This window comes from Pieris napi, chromosome 13 (genome assembly GCF_905475465.1).
Source record: "Pieris napi chromosome 13, ilPieNapi1.2, whole genome shotgun sequence".
NCBI lineage: Eukaryota > Metazoa > Arthropoda > Insecta > Lepidoptera > Pieridae > Pieris > Pieris napi.
In genome coordinates this window covers 1,443,092-1,468,367 of record NC_062246.1, presented here as the reverse complement: position 1 = coordinate 1,468,367, position 25,276 = coordinate 1,443,092, and the positions used below count along the sequence as shown (strand labels likewise).

Here is a 25,276-nt window from a genome sequence, read left to right as displayed (position 1 = left end):
CTTTGAATGAGGAGTACACTCTAACTTTGAATAGTTGGAGGTCGTAATTTATATGGTATGGGTACGATTCCAAAGACATGATTTAGCATACATAAAGCTAACCTTAGATTCTCTAAAATTAACATATAACAGTGTTTCGAGGGCTTAAGAAGTACAAGAGTAATTTAAAATTTAATTACTAGCAACATCTAATTTATGTATATTTTTCCCGTTGGCAACACCTTTTACCGTTTAATTCAGAGGTTTTCTATACTGGCGCCACCGACTTGCATATTAAATAGATAAACATTATCTACTTTCCTGATATCCATCAAGTTAACTTGCCCGACAAGTTATTACATTTAAACTAGCTAGCGCTACACATATGTACGCGTTAAAAGGAAGCAATTTTTTTTATGACATACGCCAAGATGGACTGCAGACACCTGAGTATATATGTATGTGTATTGTAAAAAACACAAAAATATGTCCGTCCCAAAGTTAGCGAGTGCTATATTTATCAAATGGGGAGTCCTCATGCTAGTATGGGGTATAAGGACACAAAGAACCTATTTAAATTTCAATACTCAAAGATATTCTTGTAATAAGAAGTGAATGTGGGTCGGTTATGACTCACGTGTCTACGAAAAGATAATGGCACAGACTACATAAAATACAATTCGGTTCGAAATTCAAATGTTAATATTCGAATAATCTGTGGTGTCATTAAAATTGCAACGTGCGGAAAACAATGAAGAAATGGCGCTAAAATTTAAATTAAAAATGTAGTCAAAGATGGTAGAGTAGATAAAATGCAATACGCTTCGAAATTCAAATGTTCACTTTCAAATAATCTGTGGTGTGATTTAAATAGCAACGCGCGAATTGTGGTAAAAAATAGTTCGGAATTCAAATATTTAAATTCGATCAATTTTTATCTATGCGCAAATGCGATGCGCAGTCTTAATATTACATAGACCTAGTATTGCTATTTGTGTTTAACAGTTAAATATTGCAAAATATAAAAGTACGTTATTTTTGTTACATTCGATTCGCTGACAATATTAAAACTCATGGACTTCGGAAGCATAATACCTTACATTTTAAACTCAAAAAGAATGTATCAAAAATTTCTCCATAAGTAATTACCATAGGAATTTTTAATTATACGACAAAAGTATATTTTTTAATCAATCCAACGCGCGTTGCCTTTTGCGTAACTGACGAAAGAGACGGGGATAGAACTTGGACTTGTGTTAGAGAGGGACAAATACCTTCAAGGTAATCCACGTTTACTTGAGCGTTTTCCAACAATTCTGTATCGTATTCAATTTGTATAACACATTGGCAAATTTATAAGAAAAAAGCTTTTTTAATCGGAATGTTTTGTCATTGTCCTCTTATTTTTGACAGACATTCTTTACAGTTTTTATCGGATTTAAACCTCCAAAGCGAATGGAGTAAAAGGCATGGATATGGAAAAAACTGGAGGAGAGGAATGGTAATGAAGGAAGGAAGGAAATTGGAAATTAAACGGGCTATTATTATTATTAATAAACCATAAATTCCGTAATATTTCTGCTTTTGCATACAAGTAGGTCACTCTGTCCTTTATATATTCACAGGAAATCGAACCTGAGACGATGACTGCATTACCAAAGAGAAAATTTAAATCAATGTATTTGCGAAAAATAACGCTTTTAAAACCTGTACACAATATGTTACGTTACACGCGTTAATATTATGAACTTTTAAACCAAGATTGACATTGATAACGCTATATTAAAATACAATATTGAATAAAAAAGGAAAAATTCGTAATATAGTGATAAGTAAAATTTCACCGGCCGGTAAAAAATTGGCCTCGCTTTGTGAGCACGTAAGGGTTGGGTCACACTGCGATCAAAAATAATTATGTGTTTATTACGAATATCTATGATTAGTATATTTATTTCGTAATCCTTCAGCTAACATAATGTATATACAACAAAAAACAAATTAAAAAAAAAAGTCAGTGGCGCTACAACCTTTTTAGGTCTGGGCCTCAGATTTCTGTATCTTTTTCATGATCATTTGTCTAATATGCAAGTAGGTGATCAGCCTCGTGTGCCTAACACACGCCATTGACTTTTTGGTCGAAGGCAAGCCGGTTTCACAATGTTTTCCTTCACCGTTCGAGCTAATGCTAAATTCGCACATAAAAGCCCATTGGTCGGCCGGGGATTTAACCTACGACCTCAGGGATGAGAGTCGCACGCTGAAGCCACTAGGCGAACATTGCTCAAAAAAAAACAATTATACTAAACATATAGCCACAGATGAAATACATAATATTTACTAAAATGTTTAAACATTTGCGAAAGGATCAATTAAAAAAAAATTAAATACGTAATACCTAATTCTGTTGTGCTGTGTGATGGTGTGAAAGTGAGGGTGTGAATGTGGGGTGTGCTCATAATGCAGAAGATTGAGCGCCATATACCTATAGTTACCCGATTTTTTGTGGATTGTTATTATGAGATCGGTCCATGGATGTAGGTAGGAGATATGCTTGAACACACAAAAAAGCGTCCAAATGATAACCTTAATTTATTTTTTCTTTAGAAGTAGAATAGAAGAAGAAGAAGAAGAAGAATATTAACTTTCTACTAAGGATGACTATGTAGCCATCATTTATATTCATTACAATCCCAAATACCTAATACGGATTGTCTGAAAGAAATTGCTTTTAGCAGCCTTACATCTTTTGTTTGATTCTTTTCTCTTGTTTTATGTCACAATTAATGTTATTCAGTGTTTCGTAACTGGTTATTTTAGTTCAGGATTGGTTCAAGTCCGTCTGGTACGACGACGGTACCATCCTGGTGCTACCATCTACTAGCCATTTTGGTGATAAGTCAAGTGACAGGATTTTATGGTCTTATAGAAATTTGCGCGTCATGTCTTACGGACCACTTTTTTTAAACCAATGTGGGGTTTAGTGAGCGGTGTACCTTATCGATTGAGTTGATACCAGTATGTTATACAACTCGTATAAAATACCGCTGGTTTCATCAAAAGGTCAGTTGTGAGGCGAAGTTACTTACACATTTAAAAATAAAAATATTGTCTATTGAGACTGGCTGAATCTTATACTTCGATGTGAAGGATGTCCAAGAACCATAGACTCTTGGCTCATTTGTGGGTACAGGCAAAAACATATATTCATTTCAATAAACGAGGTAATCTAGCGCTATCCAACCCTTACCAGTATGGACTACATATCCTCAATTCCTCAGGATTTAGTAGATTTTTATCTTCTATTAAACTGAAGTAGGTACCTACATCACTTTCCTCTATTATCAATAGTTTTAAGCGTACGCGATTTAGGAATATTTATTGGTCTTTTTCATATTGGGTTACACTATCGAAGTTTTCATACGTATCCCTAACGTTTTTGAAAATATTCCTGAGGGTATGTTCATCTGGGATAATGTAGAATTCTGGTGGTGCAAGAATGTTTTAAACCGGCCCAATTTTGGAGCCTATGTAGGCAATTCTTTTCCTATTTTTAGTATTTTGCTGAATTCAATTGCGATTTTATTTCTTGGTGTTAAGATTGATTTTAACACAACAATGTTAAATCAGTGATTCAGGGTATTATTAGTTGCTGCAATTTTTTTTCTATAAGTCTTACTTACGACTCGTAGCAAATACGATTGGTTTGAGTATCTCAATTAATATATTTATTAGTACTTAGGACCTCAGTTGGAAAACTAAGAGGAAATGACGCCACAGTGACCTATATATAATATTAATACAACTTGAATATTATAAATAGTTGAATTAATTGCAGGATGCACACATACAAAGTTACGCACACAAATGCGTGTAGGGTTAGCAAGTGAGGCGAGATGTATAATATAATATTTACTTTATTGAGTACAGGATTCGCAATCCAATTATAATAAATAAATAATTAATGATATTATTTATAATTTATAGTTTAAAACAATTATACCTAGGTGGCTTTCTCTCATGTCATTTTGAAAAACACGTGAAAACAATCAAATCAGACATTTTTTATATATATAAATCGATTCAAAAACTAAGTGCTTAGGGGATAGGGACCTAAATGTAGAGGACGTCACCACAACAATTAAAAAGATTGCTGGAGCCCACGAGCAAAGACTCCATCATCACGTAAATGTCAAGGCTATTCAACTTCTATCCACCAGGGGCCTAGTGTGAAGATTGAAAAAGACTAAACCATTTGAATTAGTGTTAGTGCACGTTAGTGTTAAGTGCTAAACAGTGGCAGTGGTCCCTTAATAGAGACTGTAAGTAGTGTTATTGGACACTTTATGTTAAATAGCTTATTGAGTAAATTAATATTATAAAATAATAATTTCGGATAGATTATAATGTTAATTGTGTCTTTGTACAGAGACAATTTATACAAATAAAAAAATATATAATGTGAAGATTTGGGTAAAGAAAAGTTTTGTAAATTAATGTCGTATTTTTTTGCAATCTGTTCATATTTATAATGAAATGCATCTAGATCCAAGTTGACTTACAAGATACCGTCAGCGTGATAAACTTATAAATTATAAAACCGCATATTATGATTCATAACAACACTTTATAATAACCGGTTATAAAATATTTTTATTTTAAAATGTATTAAAATTAAACCGTTAAAAATGTCTTATGCGGTAGCTTCTAAAGAATTAATTTGTATATAATTAAAACATAATATTGTTGAAGAGGTATAAATTGTGCTATTGGTCGACAGCCGGGAATCGAACCTACGATAACCGGGATGAGAGGCGCACGCTGAACCCACTGGGCCAACACTGTTTAGAGAATATATTCAATAGAACTAGACCATAGAGTATTGCAAGCGTGGTTTTATTTGCTCTATCTTGTCTATGATAATGCGGGAAATTAGTCACAGAGACTTCCTAGTAAATAACTTATCTATGGCTAGATTGTCTATGACTTGACTTAAAGCCAGTTTCACCTCTCATAATTGATTTTCTTTGATGCCACGAAAAGATAGCATGTTTTTATTTTGACGCGCGCGCAGCGGAGCGTCACCGTTTTTGTATGTTGTATCTTGCTACATTTCCTGTCATACATGTATGATAAAATACTGTTTGTAAGACGGGTTAAATATTACAGTTATTGTTACCGACCGTTCAAAACTATGAAGGTTTATGCGTTATGATTTAAGTTCAAAATTCTTGGCTCGGAACGAAAATATTCGTTCATCTTTCGATGGCAGTTGTCATGTCAATTGTCAAAGTCATATGTAGACGTGACGTTGACAACTTGCATGCATGTCATGTGTTTATTCTCTACAGTACTTCCAATACTAGGCCTTTAGAGAAAACAAATCATGGCGTTGTGTTAAACTTTCTATGAAAAATACATATTTTGGAACACAAATATACAGTATATCTACAATATTCTTAACCTACATAGTAATAATAATAATAATTTAAAACTGATAAATAGAAAATTAAAACAATTTTAAAAAGTTTGGACCCTGTGGCAGCGTATTGCATTACTTATTCGTTGAGCGAGGAAAGCACCAGCTCTGGGGTCACCCCACGGCCCAAGAGTCTTTAATCCAAAGGGAACAAAATCAAAGTTTTTTATTCATACTTTAACTAAATACGAAATGATTAGATTGTTCCTTTAACGTTAATACGTTTTTCCAAATAAAAATAAATCAGTGGCACTACAATCTTTTAAGGTCTGGGCCTCAGATTTCTGTTTTTGATCATTTGTCTTATAGGCAAGTAGGTGATCAGCCTCCTGTGCCTGACACCATCGACTTGAGTCTAAGGCAAGCCGGTTCCTTTCAATTCCTTCACCGTTCGAGTGAATGCTAAATGAGATGGAACCTGCGACCTCAGGGATGAAAGTCATAAACTGAAGCCACTAGGCTAAATCTGCAAATATCTGATTTCATATTGACTATCTTTTGTTTCTTCTTCGTTTTCCCTTGGCATAGTATAGGTCGGTTTTTGTACTGTTTCTACCTACTAAATCATACAGCGAAACGAGATGGGTGACTATGATTTTTGGTGATTAACAGATATTTGCGGACACGAAAATCTAATATTTTTGTATTAAAAATACTTTAAATTTTAAGTATTATCTATAAGCTATCAGGCTTTTAAGTAAACAATAAATTATGACTAAGCTTCATCGTTAGGTAATAATTGACAACAAGAAATTAATTTGCATTTGTCCCATAAATATTATACATTATGGTCACAAGTTATTTAAATTACCATACAATGGCGCGTCCTTGGCTTACACCTTCCTCTTTATTAACGGGTTAATATTGTTCTAGGGTTGGATTAGACATGTTTAATATCTTTAACAGGCTTTGATAATTCTTTTACCGCTCTCTCTTTCTTATAGATACAATTAGACAGAGATGAACTGTTATCCATTAAGTTAAAGAGTAGTAAAATCCGCTACGCCTACGCTATGCCTTAGTTTATAATCTATGGTTTAGAACTCGGTATTCGATTTTCCACGAAACAGTCGGTTTCCTTACTTAGGCCCGTATTCTAGAATGTCACTCAAACTCTAATCTGCTTTCAAGACCTGTCAAACTATTTTTTACAATCAAACTTTGCCAGATTTGACGGAGCTGAAGCAGAGATTGGGACTTGAGATACCTTTAGAAATACATCTTTATTTTTCTCTATGGAATGTCTATTTTTTTAAATGTTTTTATTTTGTTTTTGTTGTCTAGAAGAAACTGCTTTTATCAGTAAGACCTCCCATTAAAATCCTTTCTCTTCATTTGGTATATTCTTCTGTTTTATGTTTTTATTGTGTCTATCGAACCCACGACCTCAGATAACTTATCACTCCTGTAGCTTAATATAAAATCTATAGGTAATATTAAGTTACCGCGTCTCCACCCGTATTTATCGGAAAAGGGTCGAACCCTTATTAAAATGTATATATTTCACGCCCGACTTCACTTGTCATTTCTAAGCTACAAAGTACCAACTTAAGGCGATCTTCATACAAAATAGTTAAATGTAAATATCATAATGATAGGAACTAAGCACTTGTACTATACCAATAAAATCTCCAACATACCATTGAATTCAAAGAAACATCATAGCTAACATTAATGCATTAATTTGCATGTATTAAACCTACATATTTAGCATTTTTTTTCAAAGCGAGATGGCGTGAGTAACGTTTTCCCAAGAAGTAATTACGCAATAAAAACTTTTCTGCATATTTTTTCAATTGTCTATGACACGGATTTGAATAAACGAAGTACTCGATCAAATGTCTATTCGTTTATGTCATTATCTGACAATTGGCTGTCATCGCTTGAAGTTTTTTCTTTATTGCTCGTTCTCATACATTTTGGTATGGAAAATTCCACTCGTTTAAACATATTCATATATAACATGACTAAGATAATCAATTAAATTATTAAGAATAAATACTATATATTTATTTATATAATCACGCCTTTTTCCCTCCATGGTCCTATCGCCTCTCGCTTCATTCATAGTAGATATTCACCATGCATGCTAATCGGTTATGGATACTTTCAACGTGTCCCTTCTCCAGTACCTCCAGGATTTGGTCTTTGGAAGGCCTACCCATCCCGACTTCACCATCCACGGTTGCCTTGTACTTATTAACCACTTCTCATTCATCCGTTCTACATGGTCAATCAATCAATCTAAGCATTCCCCACTTCTTTTATTTTCTTCTTCTTGTTACTTTATCCTTCTGTGTATGATTTTTGTTTAGCTTATAGGCTTTTTTTTATGTTACAATTAGTGTTACCGCCGCCCATGGACGCTCGCAATTCTAGAGGCTCGCAAGCGCGCTGCCGGCCTTTAAAGAATTGGTACGCTCTTTTCTTGAAGGACCCTAAGTCGAATTAGTTCGGAAATACTTCAGTGGGCAGCTGGTTCCACATAGTGGTAGTGCGCGGCAGAAATTGCCTTAAGACACTCTCAGTTGTGGAAAAGCTCACCCAAAACACAAACGCCACTTAGAATTAAATAATTAAAAAAACCTAAGCATTCCATTTCGTATCCTTGTTACTAAGCAATACTAAACCCTTAACAAATTATTAAACACATATCACTGAGCAAAATAATACTATATCTTTCGCATCAATCCTTAATATCTGGTATGTCATATTAGTCAAAAATAAAAGACATGTGTCAGTTGTGAACAAACACGTATGTCTATGATACTTGTTCCGCTCTCTATACTATTAACATAAAACTCTAATGACAATGTATCTTTGTTAAAAACGTAACAGTTTTTACGCTTTTTGGAATCCCAATTGTCTGTCAACAGCAACGTATTTATAACAATTACATCGAATTGTTGTTAATTGTTTACAATTGAAAACAATTTTCCAATTTACCGCCTTTTGTTTATGGGCCCTCGAACTGGAGCATAGACAAAAAATACAGTTGCAACATGACAAATAGTAAGTGAAAAGTCTGTGTTGCTAGTCGATTTTATTAGTGTTTTACAAAATATTTTGTAGTCAAGAAATTTAAGGTTCTACCTATTTATTTCGCAATGCAACAGCTAACAAAGTTTATACAACAAAAAACTAAATTAAACATATAGTCAAAGATGATATACATAATAGATACAAAAAGGATGGATGTGTGGGATGTGTATGAGGATGTGTATGTGTGCTTATGATGCAGGTGATTTAGCGCTATGCATTCTCTTAATTCCTTCTAAGCATATTCCGTGATAGCTTAAACAAGTCGAGGCTTAAATAGCGGTCGTTGTATGTCCGGGGTGTTGATGTTAGTAACAAAGCAGAGTTATTTCTAATGTACCTACTGTGGAATAAATACTAGATAACATTTACGAAATTCGATTCTGTCATTTTAAAAATCGAACTCGTTGATTAAAAAATAAATCCATAGACAAAAAAGAGGACAACAAAGCGGCCCGCTGAAGTCAAGTGTCAAGAAAAAAAAGCTCATTTGTGACCGGTGGATGTCAGAGAGATGATGATGGATGGACGCTACCGTTCTTTAATTTGTCGGAATGAGGCGATGTGACGAATCGCTGGCTGCTCATTTCTAGGACCCTTCGGTGATTTACTTGTAATAGACGAGTTGACGACGTACAAGTATGTATTAAATTGACTTCTATATATATAGATTTATATATTAAAATATACATATTGAATTAGTTGTTTAACTGAAAGAAGTACATTTATTAATTTAATTATAGTTTAGTAAATATAGTATGTAGATATATGTAATAGTAATGTGTAGTATATTTTAATAACAACTGTTCTAAAGCACGCGAAACGCCGAATTACGTTAAAAAATATCAGTGGCGGTTTTAGGTGTAGGCCTCAAATTTATCTAACTGTTTCATGATCATTTGTCAATCTAATAGGCAAGTAGGTGATTAGCCTGTGTCTGTCACAGGGCGTTGTCTTTTTGCGTCTAAGGTAAGGTTTCCTCACTATGTTTTCCTTACGAGCGAATGTTAAATGCGCACATAGAAAGTCCATTGGTGCACAGCCGGGGATCGAACCTTATACCTCAGGGATCAGAGTCGCACGCTTAAGCCACTAGGCCAACACTGCTATGCGTTAATATAATAATATAAGTCCCATTTGGGTCACAGAATAGTAAATTGAAGGGGCATTGTATATATAGCTTCTACATAGAGTATAGAACAAAGGCATCACGACTGTCAGTGAGTCACAGAGCCCGACAAAAGCTACCACTTTAACAGAAGCCGATATTTTTTATCTCAATTTTTTCAATTGTCTTTGAAGTGCCATGTCATGGGATTTGACGAGCTGCCATTGGCCGAACGGTAAGTATTGACGGCCAATCAGGCTCTTGATTTCGAAATTCGAAAGTCATCTTTCCTAACTGTTGATGACTTGCGCTATCTCTATGTACAAGATAATGTATCCCTTTATAAACCCAAGAGCGTGTTTTAGCACAAAATTTGGATCGTTAAAGCTTTCTAACTGTTAACCGTAAAACTATGGACTGGATTGCCAAAAAATACAGCTCCACAGTTTTTTAAAGAAATTAATTCAACATGTCTTCATAAAATTGCATAATTACGTAAATTACTTAATAAATAGTTCTTGTCTCTATAAAATATTTTAGTAAACGCGTGTGAAAGTTATTTTTCTAATCCGATCTTGAACGCTTCCAAGATTGCTTCATTAGCACAGAAGAAAATATTATGTTTGTATAATGTGTAACAATGGATCATAAATATCACAGACTAACTAAGATTTATTGTCTGTTATAAAAAGTTATCTTTTATCTGTGGCGTAAAGTTGATTCTCTATTTGAATCAGATTGATGAGTGTCAGAAAGGGACGGATACAATTCTAATATTTTCAATTTAATGAGGAATCGAATTGAAATAGGAAACAGATAGTGATGTGACGCAAAGTTTGTTTCCAATTTTCCTTATACAGTAATTAACTAGTTCTTTTATTGCTTTTATAACATCAATGGAAAATTACAATTTCTTAATAGTTTATTAATAATTCATATATTTCTTACTACATGTGTTTGAAAATGAATTCTTTTAAACATAAATTACCTGTTTTAATATCAAATTAGCGTAAAAACAGTTTAGAGACAATCAAATTATCAAATCACATTTATCGATAAGAATCCCTTTTTAACACATCCCTATCGATGCGGGATGATCAAAGAATACATGCGTGAGAAATATAAAACTTCAGATTACTTTTATATAAGAAATAAGAATATATAGAAGTCACACTCATACTTCTTGCATATAAATATGGTAGAACAATAGGATTGCAAATAAGTAATAACTGTCAAAGGTATAAATATTGTTTTTATCTGTGTTTTTGTAAAGCATTGTAAAGCATTTTTCAAACAATTCTATGTATTCTCTATAACAGATCATACACGAAAAACATATTCCATTTTCAAATCAAAATAAATAAATTCTATTGATTAGTATTCTTAAAAATATTGAAACACTCGATCTCACACGCAAGCCGTAGGAGACGATTATTCATTCTACACGGTGACACATAACGAATCAATCCGTCATGAAGAAATCCAATCGAATTGCCGCGCTTCGCCGCGAAAAATACTCTATACTCTATGACTGTCATAATAAAAATGGAATGTCCTTCGTTTTTTAAATGTCGTTTTTTATTTGTTCTATTTTCAAAAAATCTTCCAAAATCTATCAATATTTAAACGTTTATATGAAACCTTTTTACTTTATAATAAAACACGAGCACTACATATTTAACGGATTTTCAATACATTAGTATTGGACAGCAGTCGTGGTTCCGGAAGTCAATTAAAATATCTGGCAGTGTTATTTTTTTAAAGGCAATTTAATGCTATCTATATGCAAGCATACACAAAATTCAATTGTGAGTTTTTAACGTTGAAAAATTTAATTAAAAATGAAAACAATCGCTCAGTGTAATTTTCCCGCCTTAAATATTGTCTATTGGAGGCTAAAAAATAAAACTAAGCACATATGAAACCGCACTGTCACAGATAACAAAAAACTTGTAATTATACCTCTCTAATCTGTACTACTGCATGTCAGGCGAACAGTAAAGCGATTTAGGACTTTAACCTAAGTGTATAAGGCAGAGATTAGATCGAATAAGAATTTGTACAATCAAACATCAGTCAGATAATTTCAAATCTTATTCCAAAGAAACACAGTCCATTTTGCATAATTAAGTAGAAAAAAACACCAGTGAATGGTACATACGTTTAATTGTTAGGTTTGTGACATAATTACTATGTAGCCGTGTTGTCTGATTTTTTTATCATTTAAAATGCTAGTCACGTGTGAGGCTTTCGAATTGTAGAAAAGGCGATAAAAAGGGACAATTTATATTCTGTATTTCGATATTTAAGAATATAATTAGTAGTTAATATGTCCCGATATTTTTTTTAAATAATATTCACAGCATTTAAGAAACAAGAATATTCGTTTAAGGTCTTTGATATTGTTTTTTTTTGAAGTGAAACTTGTTTAGGGTGAGGGTAAAAATTTTACGGATACGTCACGAAGATGTGCAGCGTTTTTGTCGAAGAAAAGGGTGAGAGCGATTGAGAAAGAGTGAGAAGAGTGAGAAGGGAACTTATAGAAATTCTATTTTTAAAATAAAAATTTCGTAAAGAGAATGTATGAAATATTAGTATTTTATATTTTATGCAAAATAATTTATTTAAATTTTAAATTGTAAATTAAAATGCGACGTGTTTTTATATATCACAGAAATACATTTTAAAAATTAAATTTATTATTTGTATTAGTTTTCGACACTTTCAATATTTTAATAACAATTAAATTCCTAACATATTATTTTCCCTCCCTCTAAGTCTCGGAAATCTAAAGTTTTAGATTTGTATAAATTTGAACAAGACTTAAAAATTAGTTTGCCAAAGAAGTTTCACTTCTGACATGTGTACTGTGTAGTGTGTATTTTGTATGCACGCACTTTTTTTTAAAAATAATATTCACAGCATTATACAACAATATCCTTTTAAGGTCTTTTATATCGTTTTTTTATTATAAGCCACTTACCTGTGTCTGCGTTAATCCTAAGCTAGCCGCGAGCTCTGCTCTCTCTGGTAGTGCCAGGTACTGCGTTCTTTGAAACCTCCTATTTAGCTGCTGAAGCTGAAGGCTGGAGTAGATGGTGCGCGGTTTTCTCATCTTCTTGCCCTTTCCATTTACCCTTAAACCCGGGTCATCGGAAAGGCCACATTTTTCTGCAAAATATATAAACCCATAAGTTTAAAAAAAAAAAAAAACAGCTACAATTCGCTACAACCTTTTTAGGTCTAGTTCTGAGATTTATGTATGTGTTGCACGATAGTTTATCATTCTAATAGGCAAGGAAGTGATCAGCCTTCTGTGCCTGACACACGCCATCGGCTTTTTGTGTCTACGGCAAGTCGGATTGCTTACGATGTTTTCCTTCCTATCGACGACCTCAGGTATGAGAGTCGCAAGCTGAAGCCACTGAGCCAACACTTGTTTAACTAAACACACTTATATTATTCTCAAATGCATGCATCATAAATCAGTGCGCGCTGAACGATGCAATAAATTCACAATATAAATACGAGTGCATCGTAAAATATAAGACCGCTACTTGATAATAGTCAGTGGTAAGTTGTAATTATTGGTATCAGATCGACCGCGCCGTGCCACTTGGCTCAAGGACACTCGAGTTCGATATTTAAATTTTGAAGAGCCTCATTCTGTCAAATGGGGTGCAAATTGTCACTTGTAAACTTTTAGATGGAGAATAGAGTGAAGTACATCTGTCAAATGACAATTCGGTCTTACGAATCTACCATTAACAAGGTTATGCCAAAAAATAATCAGTAATTGTATAGAAAAACACCTTTTGTATGGAAATCAAGGTTTATAATTTACCAAAAACATTCAAATATCTTAGGGTTTCTAAACATTGAGGGATACATTATAATTAGTATTAATTTGATTTGAAGTGATGTACTACCTAAGAAAAATTTGCACGCCATTGTGTGGCAGAATGTGACGTTTAGATTGTACCATAGTCTTGCAAATTATTATTATTCATTTGGAGCTCTTTGAAGCCTTCTAAACAAAATAAAAACACAGTAGGCAATAAACTTTTTTTGCCTAATCTCTTTTCGGTCTAAGTGTCAAAAATTTATTGAATTTTGACAGAGGTCATAGTCTGTGCTATCCTCACCCATTGTTATCTTATGATTAATACCTAGAGCATAAATTACGCAAAAATTTATATTTCCATAAACTATAGCGTGTACGAAACTGTTTGTTTAGCACAAATAATAGTTTTCGTACAATAGTCTTTATTTATTACGACGTAATATGAACCTCATTCTTGACATTTATTGGCAAAGGGTTGAATGAAGTGAAGGGTGTAGAGATACTACATTACTTTTCTCTTTCATTACAGACTTTAATATTATGTTATAAGGTGTATTTTGCAATGCACGTTGTAGCCCCAAAGTAGAAATACAGATATCCTACATTAAAGATGGCTATTATGTGGCTGTTTGCCGCGGTTTTGGTCAATTCGGTCGTAACATCGGTCGGACTTTAAGACATCATATTGTATATTTTAATTAGAATGATATCTGTGATTAATTTATTTTGTGAAATCTAGATTTGTCCCTAGAAAATTTAGCTTTGAGTGCTGTCAAAAATGCAAAGCTTCACAGAGAAATGGTTTAAAACATCTTGATTCTTGAGGTTATATTTGAGTCTTATTTATGTTTAGCTGTTTTTATAGGATTAAACAATCGTACTCAGAGTCTGCCATTATATTTCTCTAATGGTACATTACTAAACAACGGTGGAATACTATGACGAAATGTTATGCCCGAACTAAAAAAATAACGATTCCAAGGATTATAGAAGTTAAGCACAAACTATGTCTCGTACTTAGTCTTGACTCTGAATCTTAATACCTACGCGTGTTTGTCTATACTATTTCTAAATTCAAACAAGACTGGTGTAAATCAATCTAAGCCCCCTATGTTTCCCATGCGCACATCAGACCGACAGACGAAACAATGCGAGGCCTGAGGTACCGCCACACCCCGCTAGTGATGCCACTTGTCGATGAATAGAACTTTTTTCAAATTCAAATAAAGAATTTTTAGCTATACATTACGTATCCGCTTTCAATATTTGCTATAGAATTATTTGTACACAATTGTTTAAATTATATTTTCTTTTATTTGTAAATTGTCAGACAGTGACAGAAGATATTATATTGATAGCAGATTAAATGTGGGTTCATAGATAAACAATTATGAATAAGTAAAATGTTGCCATCTACAAATATCAAAGGTGTAGTAGCAACTTTAATAAATTAATTAAATTTCTTTTAAAGGCGGTTTAAGTAGGAACAGAGTACTCGGATGAATAGTACATTCACTACCGTACTTTATATAATTTAAGGCCTGCGCAAGAGTTCCGATAATTATAATCCGAGAGTTAACTGTCATGGTTAAACGGACAAAGCGTTTTTTCGATTTAATTGATTCAATGCATTCGTAATAGGTATCAAAAGTATCGAACTCGACATCTTATATAATGTACTGTCCATAAAGCCTTTTTAAAGAGAAGAAATTCATTCGTAGAGATAACAAGTTGATGTTCATGATGGGACTGAACATGGGAGGAACCAAGGATGAAGAGATAGACTACAAAATGGACGCTGTAAAGTGAAACTTGGTGACGGATGGTGAAGAATGGAGTATTCTGGAAGCCTCTGGAGGTTTGACTGGAATTATGGATTTATTTCAACTTTTAAATTTTTTAAATTGTGTGTAATAAAATAAATAGGCTTTTTTATTTATTTATAGAGGCAACACCTGAGTGCACTGAGATAAGGTCTGCTTTTCGTTCCTATACTGTAAGAAATATATTTTTTGATAATATTGTCATCTATACCTGTTGTTTTTTTTCTGTGTATCTATTGTTTTGTATGTGATGTAAATAGTTACCATATTGGAGTAATTTGTAAATGGTAGTTTATATTATTAAATAAATCAAAAACTCTATGGTTTCGGGAGTTCTGAGCTGTGCAATGTCGCAGGGAGTGTGGGACTATTTCTGTGCCCCCTCAAGTTACACAAGGGGTTGCCTACGTTCTTTTCAGCATGGAAAGCAATGACCTGATAACTCTTACAAAACACAGCTTAACTGAACCTTCCTGATAGAAACACAGGCACTGTCCTTTGCAATTGGATATTCTGGCTTCTTAAGAAGATTTCCCGACATTTTGCTAACGCTAGAATTGTCTTCGTATAAAGTGTTTTTTGTAAATTATTATAATTTAAAGAAAAACGCTTTTTACCGGATTAAAGTTATGTATTATTATAAATTTACAACTATTTGACATAGTTTTAAATTTATCCGACGTTTCGCGTGCTTTACAGCGTGCGTGGTCACGGTGACTGAAGACAAAAGATGTTGAATGTCGAAAAGTATCACAGCTGCAGAAAAAGTTGCATTATCTGTATTTATTTCCCCGGAGTTGGTATCGACTAAAAGATGGAGGGTTTTGGCAAAAATGGCGGTAAAAAGCGTTTTTCTTTAAATGTGTAAAGGTTATGTTAATCAAAGACAATACAATTATTACAATATTTTAATTTAAAGTCAGATCTTATACAAACAAATATAGCATTTGCATCTTTAAAACTGCTATTTGGATTCCGACTTCGTACGGCTGGTTTTTGCTGGCCTATTTACAGTAGCTACTGTTCTTAAAAATATTAAAACATAAATAATACGACCCATTTTCCAAGTATTCCTTTGCAACGCAATGAATGGGACAAAAACTGAAATCGTAATGACATTAAGCGACGACACAAAATGTGTCTGTTTAACACAAGTTTTTCATGTATCTGTCAACGTGTCACATAAAAATGCTGTATAAATCTAATTACATACAATTATATAATGAATTATGTATTATGATAATGCAACGTATAAGGTCATTATATTAAAAGTTCAGTTAATCCATGAATTACTTTTTGTTTTATTATCGATACGTTATTCTATTATAATCTTTTTTCCGCTTCCGGTGTTTAATTGTTGGGGGGGTGTTGCGAAATCCACTTTTTATTATGGAGATAATTTTGCTAGGTTTTATGGGTTATAAACATTTCTGGTTAAGTGGTAACCGCCGAGCACTTAAACCGGTGCAATAATTGATTAATATTCATTTAAAATCATTTAAGTGCTTTGATCGAGTTGAATAGAAACCTTTTACCCGTTAGCGCCGTCTTCTCTCCCTCGGACAAGCACAAAAGCTGGCGAGGCAGAACAGGCAGAAAATAATAAACGGAATATAAGAGTCTTTCCTCTTACTTTGATTTAGTTCCCTTTGGAGTAGAGTCTCTTTGGTTCAAGTGCAAATCAAAAAAGTCATCGGACGTCAAGGCAGAATACAAAATACCATCCGTGACGTCCGTCGTTCCACAACTGAGCTTTTTTCAAGGCAGTTTTTGCCGCGCACCATCACTATGTGGAACCAGCTGCCCACTGAAAAATTTCCAAACCGACTTATGGTCCTTCAAGGAAAGAGTGTACCATTTTTGGAGGCAACTCACTTGCGAGCCTCCGGCACCTTTCCCTCCTGTTACTTAAAAAAAGTGCACAGGCGCTAACTAAAGATTTAAGTTGGCGCTTGGTAGATAGTACCAGTGAGCTGAAGCTTTCCTTCAATTTATAAGTATCGCAATACAGTGAGGAAATGCCAGCATTGGTACACTGCCACAGAGACCAAACTTTTTAAATTTGTTTTAATTTTCTATTCATCAATTTTTTATTATTATAATTTTTATTACTTAGAATTGTATAACTACTAATAGACGCGTTTTGATTTGAATAACCCTATATTTGATAAATGTAATTACACTGTTATAATCTATTTGTCTTTTTTCATCACAGCGTCAGATTTTGTCCCCCACCACCATCATATAACCCACCATGTAAGTGCGTGCTCCAATTTCACCATACCTCCTGCTGATAGAGGACAAATCTTTGTTTTTAATTTATTTTATTATTATTTATTACTTAAGATATAATGTTTACAAAAAACTTGGCGATTAAACAGAGTCGCGGAGAGTTAATTGCCAGTTCTTCTCTTCCGTTCTACGCCCTTGATTTGAGAACTGGCAGTAAATGTAAAATCAGAAGCATTTTATGTATATTTCTTTTTTTTCACGTTTATAAGTGTATATTGCATTAACTATATGAATAAATGATTTTTTACTTTTGATGGATCCTGCAGTGGATTCGTTTTAAATCTAACAGAATCGAGAAAACGCACATCACTAGCCAGCGTCGAAATCGTCCCGCCCACCAGTCCGCCTACCGAAAGTCGAGATAAAACGAACTTTAATAAAAAACCTTTCCCAAAAACGTTTAGCCCTTTACAAAAACACTTTAAAGCCCGACTCAATACTTGGGCGAGGTCAATATATCAAATAAAAAAAACAAAATGACAAAAATCTATGAACTATCCAGAGAGAGTTTATGACAGCCTCCAATAATCTTAATATAGGTATATAAATTACGTGTCACGTTGTTTGTCCGCTATGGACTCCTAAACTACCGAACCGATAACAATCAAATTTGCACACCGTGTGTAGTTTGATCGAAGTTAAAAGATAGGATAGCTCAGATCTCAATTTATATCCGCAATATTATTTTATTGCGAATATTTGTTTATTATTTGATACAATTCTAACAGATGGCGTTGTGTTAAAAGTACAAACGTTTCACATAAGATACTATTTAATGGCATTACCGCCAATAAAGGTGGTCCCCATGACTGGTGTTCTCCTACCGTTTCCCTTGAATAGTTTACTACCATGTAATATAACAACAACATTAGCCACAGCAACGCTTGGCCGGTCTGCTAGTTTATTATAAGTTTATTTGCCTCTTCACAATATTTATACGGGCTTACATGCTGCAGGTATCCTTTTTAGAGTCTGGTGCCTATTGGAGTCCAGTTGTAACAGGTTACGTCTTCTACCGCGGACAGAAAATATACACAGCGTTGACTCCATACTATGACTAAACTTATGTAATAAACAAATTAAAACTAAAGCATGAGTGGTTGTATGTTTTGAATATAAGAGTGTGTGAATTAAACGTCTAAAAGAATTTAATTTTAATTTTTCTTTAAAACTTACCTACTTATTATTATTATTATTTTTTTAACAGGGCAAACGGGCAGGAGGCTCGCTTGATGTTAAGTGATACCGCCCATGGACACAATATTTTGGACAATATTGTAACTAACACAACAACTATATGAACTTATGATTAAATAAATAATTATTATAAGCCTAGAATCAATTTTTAAATCTAGTATTTGAACACGAAAAAAACCTTAAATATTTTTCGTTTTTATAGAATATGGGGCAAACGGGCTTGATCATCTGTTAAGTGTTGGAGACGCTTAATGCCAGGGGGCTCGCGAGTGCGTTGGTAGCCTTTAATTTTTTTACATTTTTACAGTTATAAAACTTATAAACTCAACTCGATTCAAATGCAACTTTAATAAAGTTACTATTAATAAACTTTGTGTGTATAATGTTGAATTGAATTCACTGGAGGCCCTGATAATGTTGGTGTTAGAACGAATAAACTAGCCGAGATACGGTCATAGCAATGATGGCTATGACGCCTGGGCATTTTGCGACAATGCCCTATGTATTTAAAACGGCTTTCCTTGTCATTCGGGAACGCATTAAACATTTGATGAATGAAAAGTTTTATAACTAATCTAATAAAAATGGCTACAACGTTTTTAGGTCAGGGCCTCAGATTTCTGTATCTGTTTCAAGAGTATTAGTCAATCTAAGCAAGTATGTGATCAGCCTCCTGTGCCTGACACACGCCGTCAATGCGGTCTAAGGCTGGTTTCCCCACAATGTTTTCCTATATGTCCGTGATAAATACTCCATTGGTCGCAGCCGTGATTTGAACGCTCGACCTCAGGGTTGAGAGTCCCAAGCCTCGCTATCGCTCAGACTATCAAAGCCACAACAAAATCTTTTCAGACGGGTTTGAAGATAAAAGATAAAGTTTCGTAGTAAGCAGTGACCTCGGGCTGTATTCTAAACTGGGCTAAGCTTTTTCTACGGACAGTCGGAAAGAAAAGTGTTATTAAAGCTTTTCTACTGTAATATTAGTATTTTATTAATGGAAATTAGCTATTTTATTTATACCGCGTTTCTCGTCAAAATTTTAATTTTGTGGTTAAGAAGATATTATGTGACATTGACACTATTAATAAGTATGTTTATATTTTCTAACTACGGTCCAAAAACAAAAATAAGGCTGGCAACGTACTCGCGATCAAGATTTTAAAGTTTAAAAAGATATGTGACTTTGACATTATTAACAAGTATGTTTATATTTTCTAAATACGGTCAAAAAACAAAAATAAGGCCGGCAACGTACTCGCGATCAAGATTTTAAAGTTTAAGAAGAGATGTGACATTGACACTATTAACAAATATGTTTTTATATTTTCTAAACATCGTCACGAAGTAGGTATAAGGCAGGCAACGTACTAGCGACTCTATCTTTGGGCAGTTTTATCATTTAACGCCCTGCCCGTTTGTTCTATAAAAAAAGGCCTGCTGTTCCAGGAACAGGGCATCCTAACATTCTGTCATTACCCTAAGTCTAAACAAATATCGTTATACTATGCTGAAATTATATGGTGTTTTTTTGTTAATTAAATTAGGATTTTTGAAATCCACTTGTGACCGCAACTGTACAACCACGTGCCGCGTTGGTTTTCTTCGAAAAAACTTAAAATACTTAAAGCAACAATTAAAAGCTATAATGACGGTTTTGTGGTGTGTTATTAGAATTTTTTTCGCCCCAGGCCCAGCAGATGCGTGATACGGGGTTCCGGGTTCGATAATTATATATGTCACTTGCCAAGTACGTTTTCAACATATGTCAACCTACAGGACCGATTCAAACGTGTAATAATGATTCAGTTTTGGCATTTGATCAGCATTCTGTGTCTGACACGGGTTTTGCATTTTATTAAAATTAAATAAAAATCGATTAATTTTATTTAAGTTAAGTGGAAAAAATCCGTAAGGCTAGACTCGAACCCACAATATCTGGGTAAAACAGCAACCAATAGGTAACCTTCTTTTTACGAAAATTAATTAAAATATTCGAATTTGATTTAAGTGTCCAAAACTTCTTTTTAATTTATTAATCTAATATATAAAATTCTCGTGCGCAATGTTCGTTCCCATACTCCTCCGGAACGACTCGACCGATTCTTATCCATATTTAGTAAGACTGCTATCTATATTTCAAACCACTAAGTGATAAGGGGTGGGTACCGCAAAAAAAAAAATTTTTTATACAATATTTTTTGTTTTTTTATTTCATACAAAAATACATACAACTCTTAATTTTCACCTCCCCACGATCAACCCCTATTTTATTTGTTAATTATAATCTTATGACTTGAACTCTGAGGTTTATATACCTAGAGAAAAATTCACAGAAAAACCCAAAAAGTTTTCATTCCGGAAAACTGTTAGTCTCTGGGGCAGCATAGCAAAATGTTCCATGTTGGTATATATACTAAAAAGGTAGGCTAAGTAAAATCACAGTAAGGAGAAACGAAGTTCGCGGGGGTAGCTAGCTTTTATATAAAAATGGGCTATTTTATGCTTAACGAATCATTAAATAATATATTTTTCTAAAACGTAAATTCAATTAAATACCCAAAAATCCGGCAACGCACTTGCGAGCCTTATGGCATCACTTAACATCAGGTGAGTTTGGCACCTGTTGTGAAAAAAAGCGCAAACGTCAAAAATGCATTGAAAATTGAAAAAATCGCGTTTAATATGGATTTCGTAATTAATAAACAATTAAAACAATAAAAGCAATTGATTGAGTTCTTAAATTCAATTGTTAAATAATTGGCGCAATTAACGAAGTTAATTAAATTACGAAATTATGTTATTATATCTCGTTTTTCATATTGGGTCTTACGTTCGAGATCTGGAAAAACAATTTGGAAAAAAAATCCTGCATCCTTTATTAGATAGGCTCTTTTATATTACATATATTATAATAATCAATGCATCTAACAATATATATTTTTGTATAAGTCGACTTTTTGGGTCTAAGGCAAGTCGGGTTCCTCACGATGTTTTCCTTCATCGTTTCAGAAAGAAATTCCATTGGTGCACAGCCGGGGATCGAATCTACGACCTCAGAGATGAGAGTAGCACGATGAAGCCGAAGAAATATGAGCAATAAAACCCCTCTCTTGGGGGTTAAATAACTTCGTAGAAAAATATGTATATGAAAACAATTATACAATAAAGTCCCGACATATGGACATATCAAAATATTTGTTAAATATATAGACTATGTTTTGTGCTAATTCCTAACAAAGATACAAAATATAACTATAGATAAATATAGTATATCATCACCCAATGACGGCATAATAGAATAAACATTAATGGTAAATATGATCAGACCCTTTTTTATGTTCCATATCTATAAAAAATGTGTTATTGTTGACTCAACAGCGTTGTTAATGCATTGTTAGTAATCTTATGCAATCCATGTTAGAATATTAAAAGGTATGCTTTTTTGTATCTTAATTAAATTATTTCCAGACACTATTAAATTTTAAACGTCTAAATCGACATTCTATAGCTGAAATATTCTGTCGAGAATCGAATCTTAGATTTATGTATGTGCGTCAACCACTTAGCTACGGAGACCACGCCTAACTAAACAAATAAGGAATTTAAGACATAATTGTAATAACTTTGTACATTTCTATATGTAATTTCTTTTAGCTAAATACTATAACATAATTTATCACGCAAAAGTACTCTTTTCATTAAATTTTATTTTGAGTACTCGAAAAAATACACTATAAAGGGACCACAGGGACCAAACGTTTTAAATTTGTTTATATTTCTGTTTATTAATTTTTAATAATTACTTTTATTATTACCTACGTATATTGTTTACCTACGCTGATGATTTAACACTTTTTTTTAAATTCATATGAAAGGGCAAAATGTGTATCGATTACATACCATATTTTCCTGTATCATAACAGAAAAAAACTAGATATCACTATCCTTGAAGCAAAAGGAAGGTGAAGAGAAATCATGAAATATGAAAACTGATGCATTGTAAAATCGACCTTGAAGTTACGACCGGTTACTTAGAAAATGCACGTCGGAAAATAATCATTATGGCATTATCCTTTGAGTTTTTTTCTTATTATGTAATGTATCACACGTGTTCATTTTGTTTATTAATTATAGAGAAAAATACAGAAATCTGCGGCAAAATCCATAGACTACTAGACGGGAGTGCTCCTTTAGAATCGCATTGGGACATAGAGACCATATTCTAATTCGTATCTCAAGTCAAAATCTCGTCTTGAACCTACACTGAGCTCTACCTTGTGTAGACTGTTTGTCTATGAAAGGCACTACAAGTTTGAGAAGTTCTACCGCATACACATAGTGTGCGTCCAATATTGCTGAAAAAACCTAGTATTTTAAATACTAAGTCTTTTCGTATAAGGAGTATTTTCGCATAGGTACTAAGTATTCTCATATATTAAGTATTTTTTCTAGTAGTGATTATATTACCATTTAATACTTTGTACAATTGTAGGTCTATAGAAAAATACTTATGTATTTTTTTTATTGTTTTTTAAAAAAATATTTAAATGTATGTGTGTTGAGTAACTTTTAACTATAAAATCCCACCTAGCGAGTAAAAATGTATTTTTAATGTTTTTTTTAAAATTAAATACATAAAAATATTTTACAATAAACAAGTGATGTTATAAATTATTAATAAAATAAATAAAACATTAATACGAGGAAAACCTTATAATTACTCAATCACGCCTCTATCCAATAATTTATTATCTATGGCAAATGTCAGTTTGATACCTTAATGTCAAATGTGATGTGACATTAAATAATTATAGTGCGATCAGGTCTATGAATAAAATTACCTATATGAACTTAAAATAAATAAATAAAAAAGCCTTTTATTTCCAGTATTATATAAGTTTACACTTTTTACAATTTATTTTTAGTGTTAGTTCATGTTATTAATCTATATTAGTTAAAAATATATACATATATATTCCTTTTAAATACTTAATCTACTGGAACCCCAAGTTGGGTGTAGGCCTCCTCCAGTGACGCCCATTTATCTCTGTCCTCGGCCACTTCACTCCAATTTCGACCAGCTATCGCTTTAATGTCGTCTTCCCATCGCGTAATAGGTCTACCTTTTGTTCTTTTGCCTAGTGGGCCTTTCCAGAAAGTTACTTTTTTAGTCCATCTATGGTCAGTTAGCCGGGCAACATGTCCTGCCCACTTCCATTTCAGTTTTTTTGCGTAGCTTAAAGCATTTGTTGCTTTGGTTATTTTTCTTATTTTAGTATGGCGTATTTTATCTGATTTTCTGATCTTTAGCATACTTCTTTCGAGTCCTCTCTGACAGACGGTTATCTTTTTTCTTGTTTCAGCAGTGAATTTCCACGTTTGGCAACCATATGTCAAACAAGGCAAGAGGCTTGAATTCATGACTTTGGTTTTAATGTCTTGTGGTAGATCACCTTTAAAAATTTCCTTGAGACCCCAAAATTTGTTCCATGTTAATTTTATTCTTTTCTCTATTTCTGTATTTTTATTTTTTCTGTGAAAACTTATGGTTTTTCCCAGATAGACATAATCTTCAACGTATTCCAATGGTTTGTTATTGATTGTTATTGGTCTTTGAGAGCTGTTTGTCATTGTCTTAGTTTTTGTAATGTTCATCTCTAGGCCTACTTTTCCACTAGCTTGGTTCAGGGTTTCTACCATGCTCTGTAGTTGGGAAGATGACTCGGATAACAGTACTAGGTCATCCGCGAATCTCAGGTGACTCAAGTAAGTACCGTCTATGTATAGACCTTGTTTACTCCAATCTAGCTTGCTAATGATCGACTCAAGAACAGCTATGAATATTGTTGGAGACAGCGGGTCCCCTTGTCTTACTCCTCGTTCTATTGGAAAACTAGGGCCTAATGTTTCAAGCTTAATTTTACCTTTATTGTTTTTGTATATGGATTTGATGATTTTTATATATATTTCCTCTACTCCCTGTTCTTTCAAGCTTTCCCAGATGCTGTTATGTCTTACTGTATCAAAGGCTTTTTGGTAGTCTATGAATGATATATAGAGTGTTCTTTGTTTTTCCTGATACTTTTCCATTATCAACTCAAGGGTATGGATGTGGTCGACTGTTGAAAAGCCCCTTCTGAAGCCTGCTTGCTCCACTGGCTGTTTTTTTTCCAATGTGTCTCTAATCCTTATGTTTATAATTGTGGAGAAAAGTTTATATAGACTCGGCAGCAAGCTGATTGGTCGGTAGTTTCCGATATCCTTCGGGTCGCCTTTTTTGTAAATTAGTATGATGTTGGATTTGGACCATTGGGAAGGTGTTTCCGACTCTTGCAAGATCTTGTTAAACAGTTCCGCTAGCGGCAGTGCTAGAGTTTTGTGTCCAATTTTTAGTGTTTCGTTCGTAATATTATCTGAACCAGGGCTTTTATCTAGTTTCAGTTTCTTTATTGCTTCAATTATTTCTGTTGCGTCTATGAGTTTAACGTTATTTCTAGGTGTAGCATCTGTTTCTGTGA

The 25,276-nt window shown here is 33.5% G+C and overlaps 1 protein-coding gene across 4 annotated transcripts in view; it reads right to left on the bottom strand.

Annotated features, from left to right (window-relative positions):
• The window catches only part of LOC125055109 (homeotic protein distal-less), a 91,961-nt gene that overhangs the window by 44,279 nt on the left and 22,406 nt on the right, over positions 1–25,276 (bottom strand). For all 4 annotated transcript variants that reach the window (XM_047657353.1, XM_047657355.1, XM_047657354.1 and 1 more), the window contains exon 3: positions 12,586–12,773. In XM_047657353.1, the coding sequence (XP_047513309.1) occupies positions 12,586–12,773 (188 nt within the window). The remainder of the gene's footprint in view (positions 1–12,585; positions 12,774–25,276) is intronic.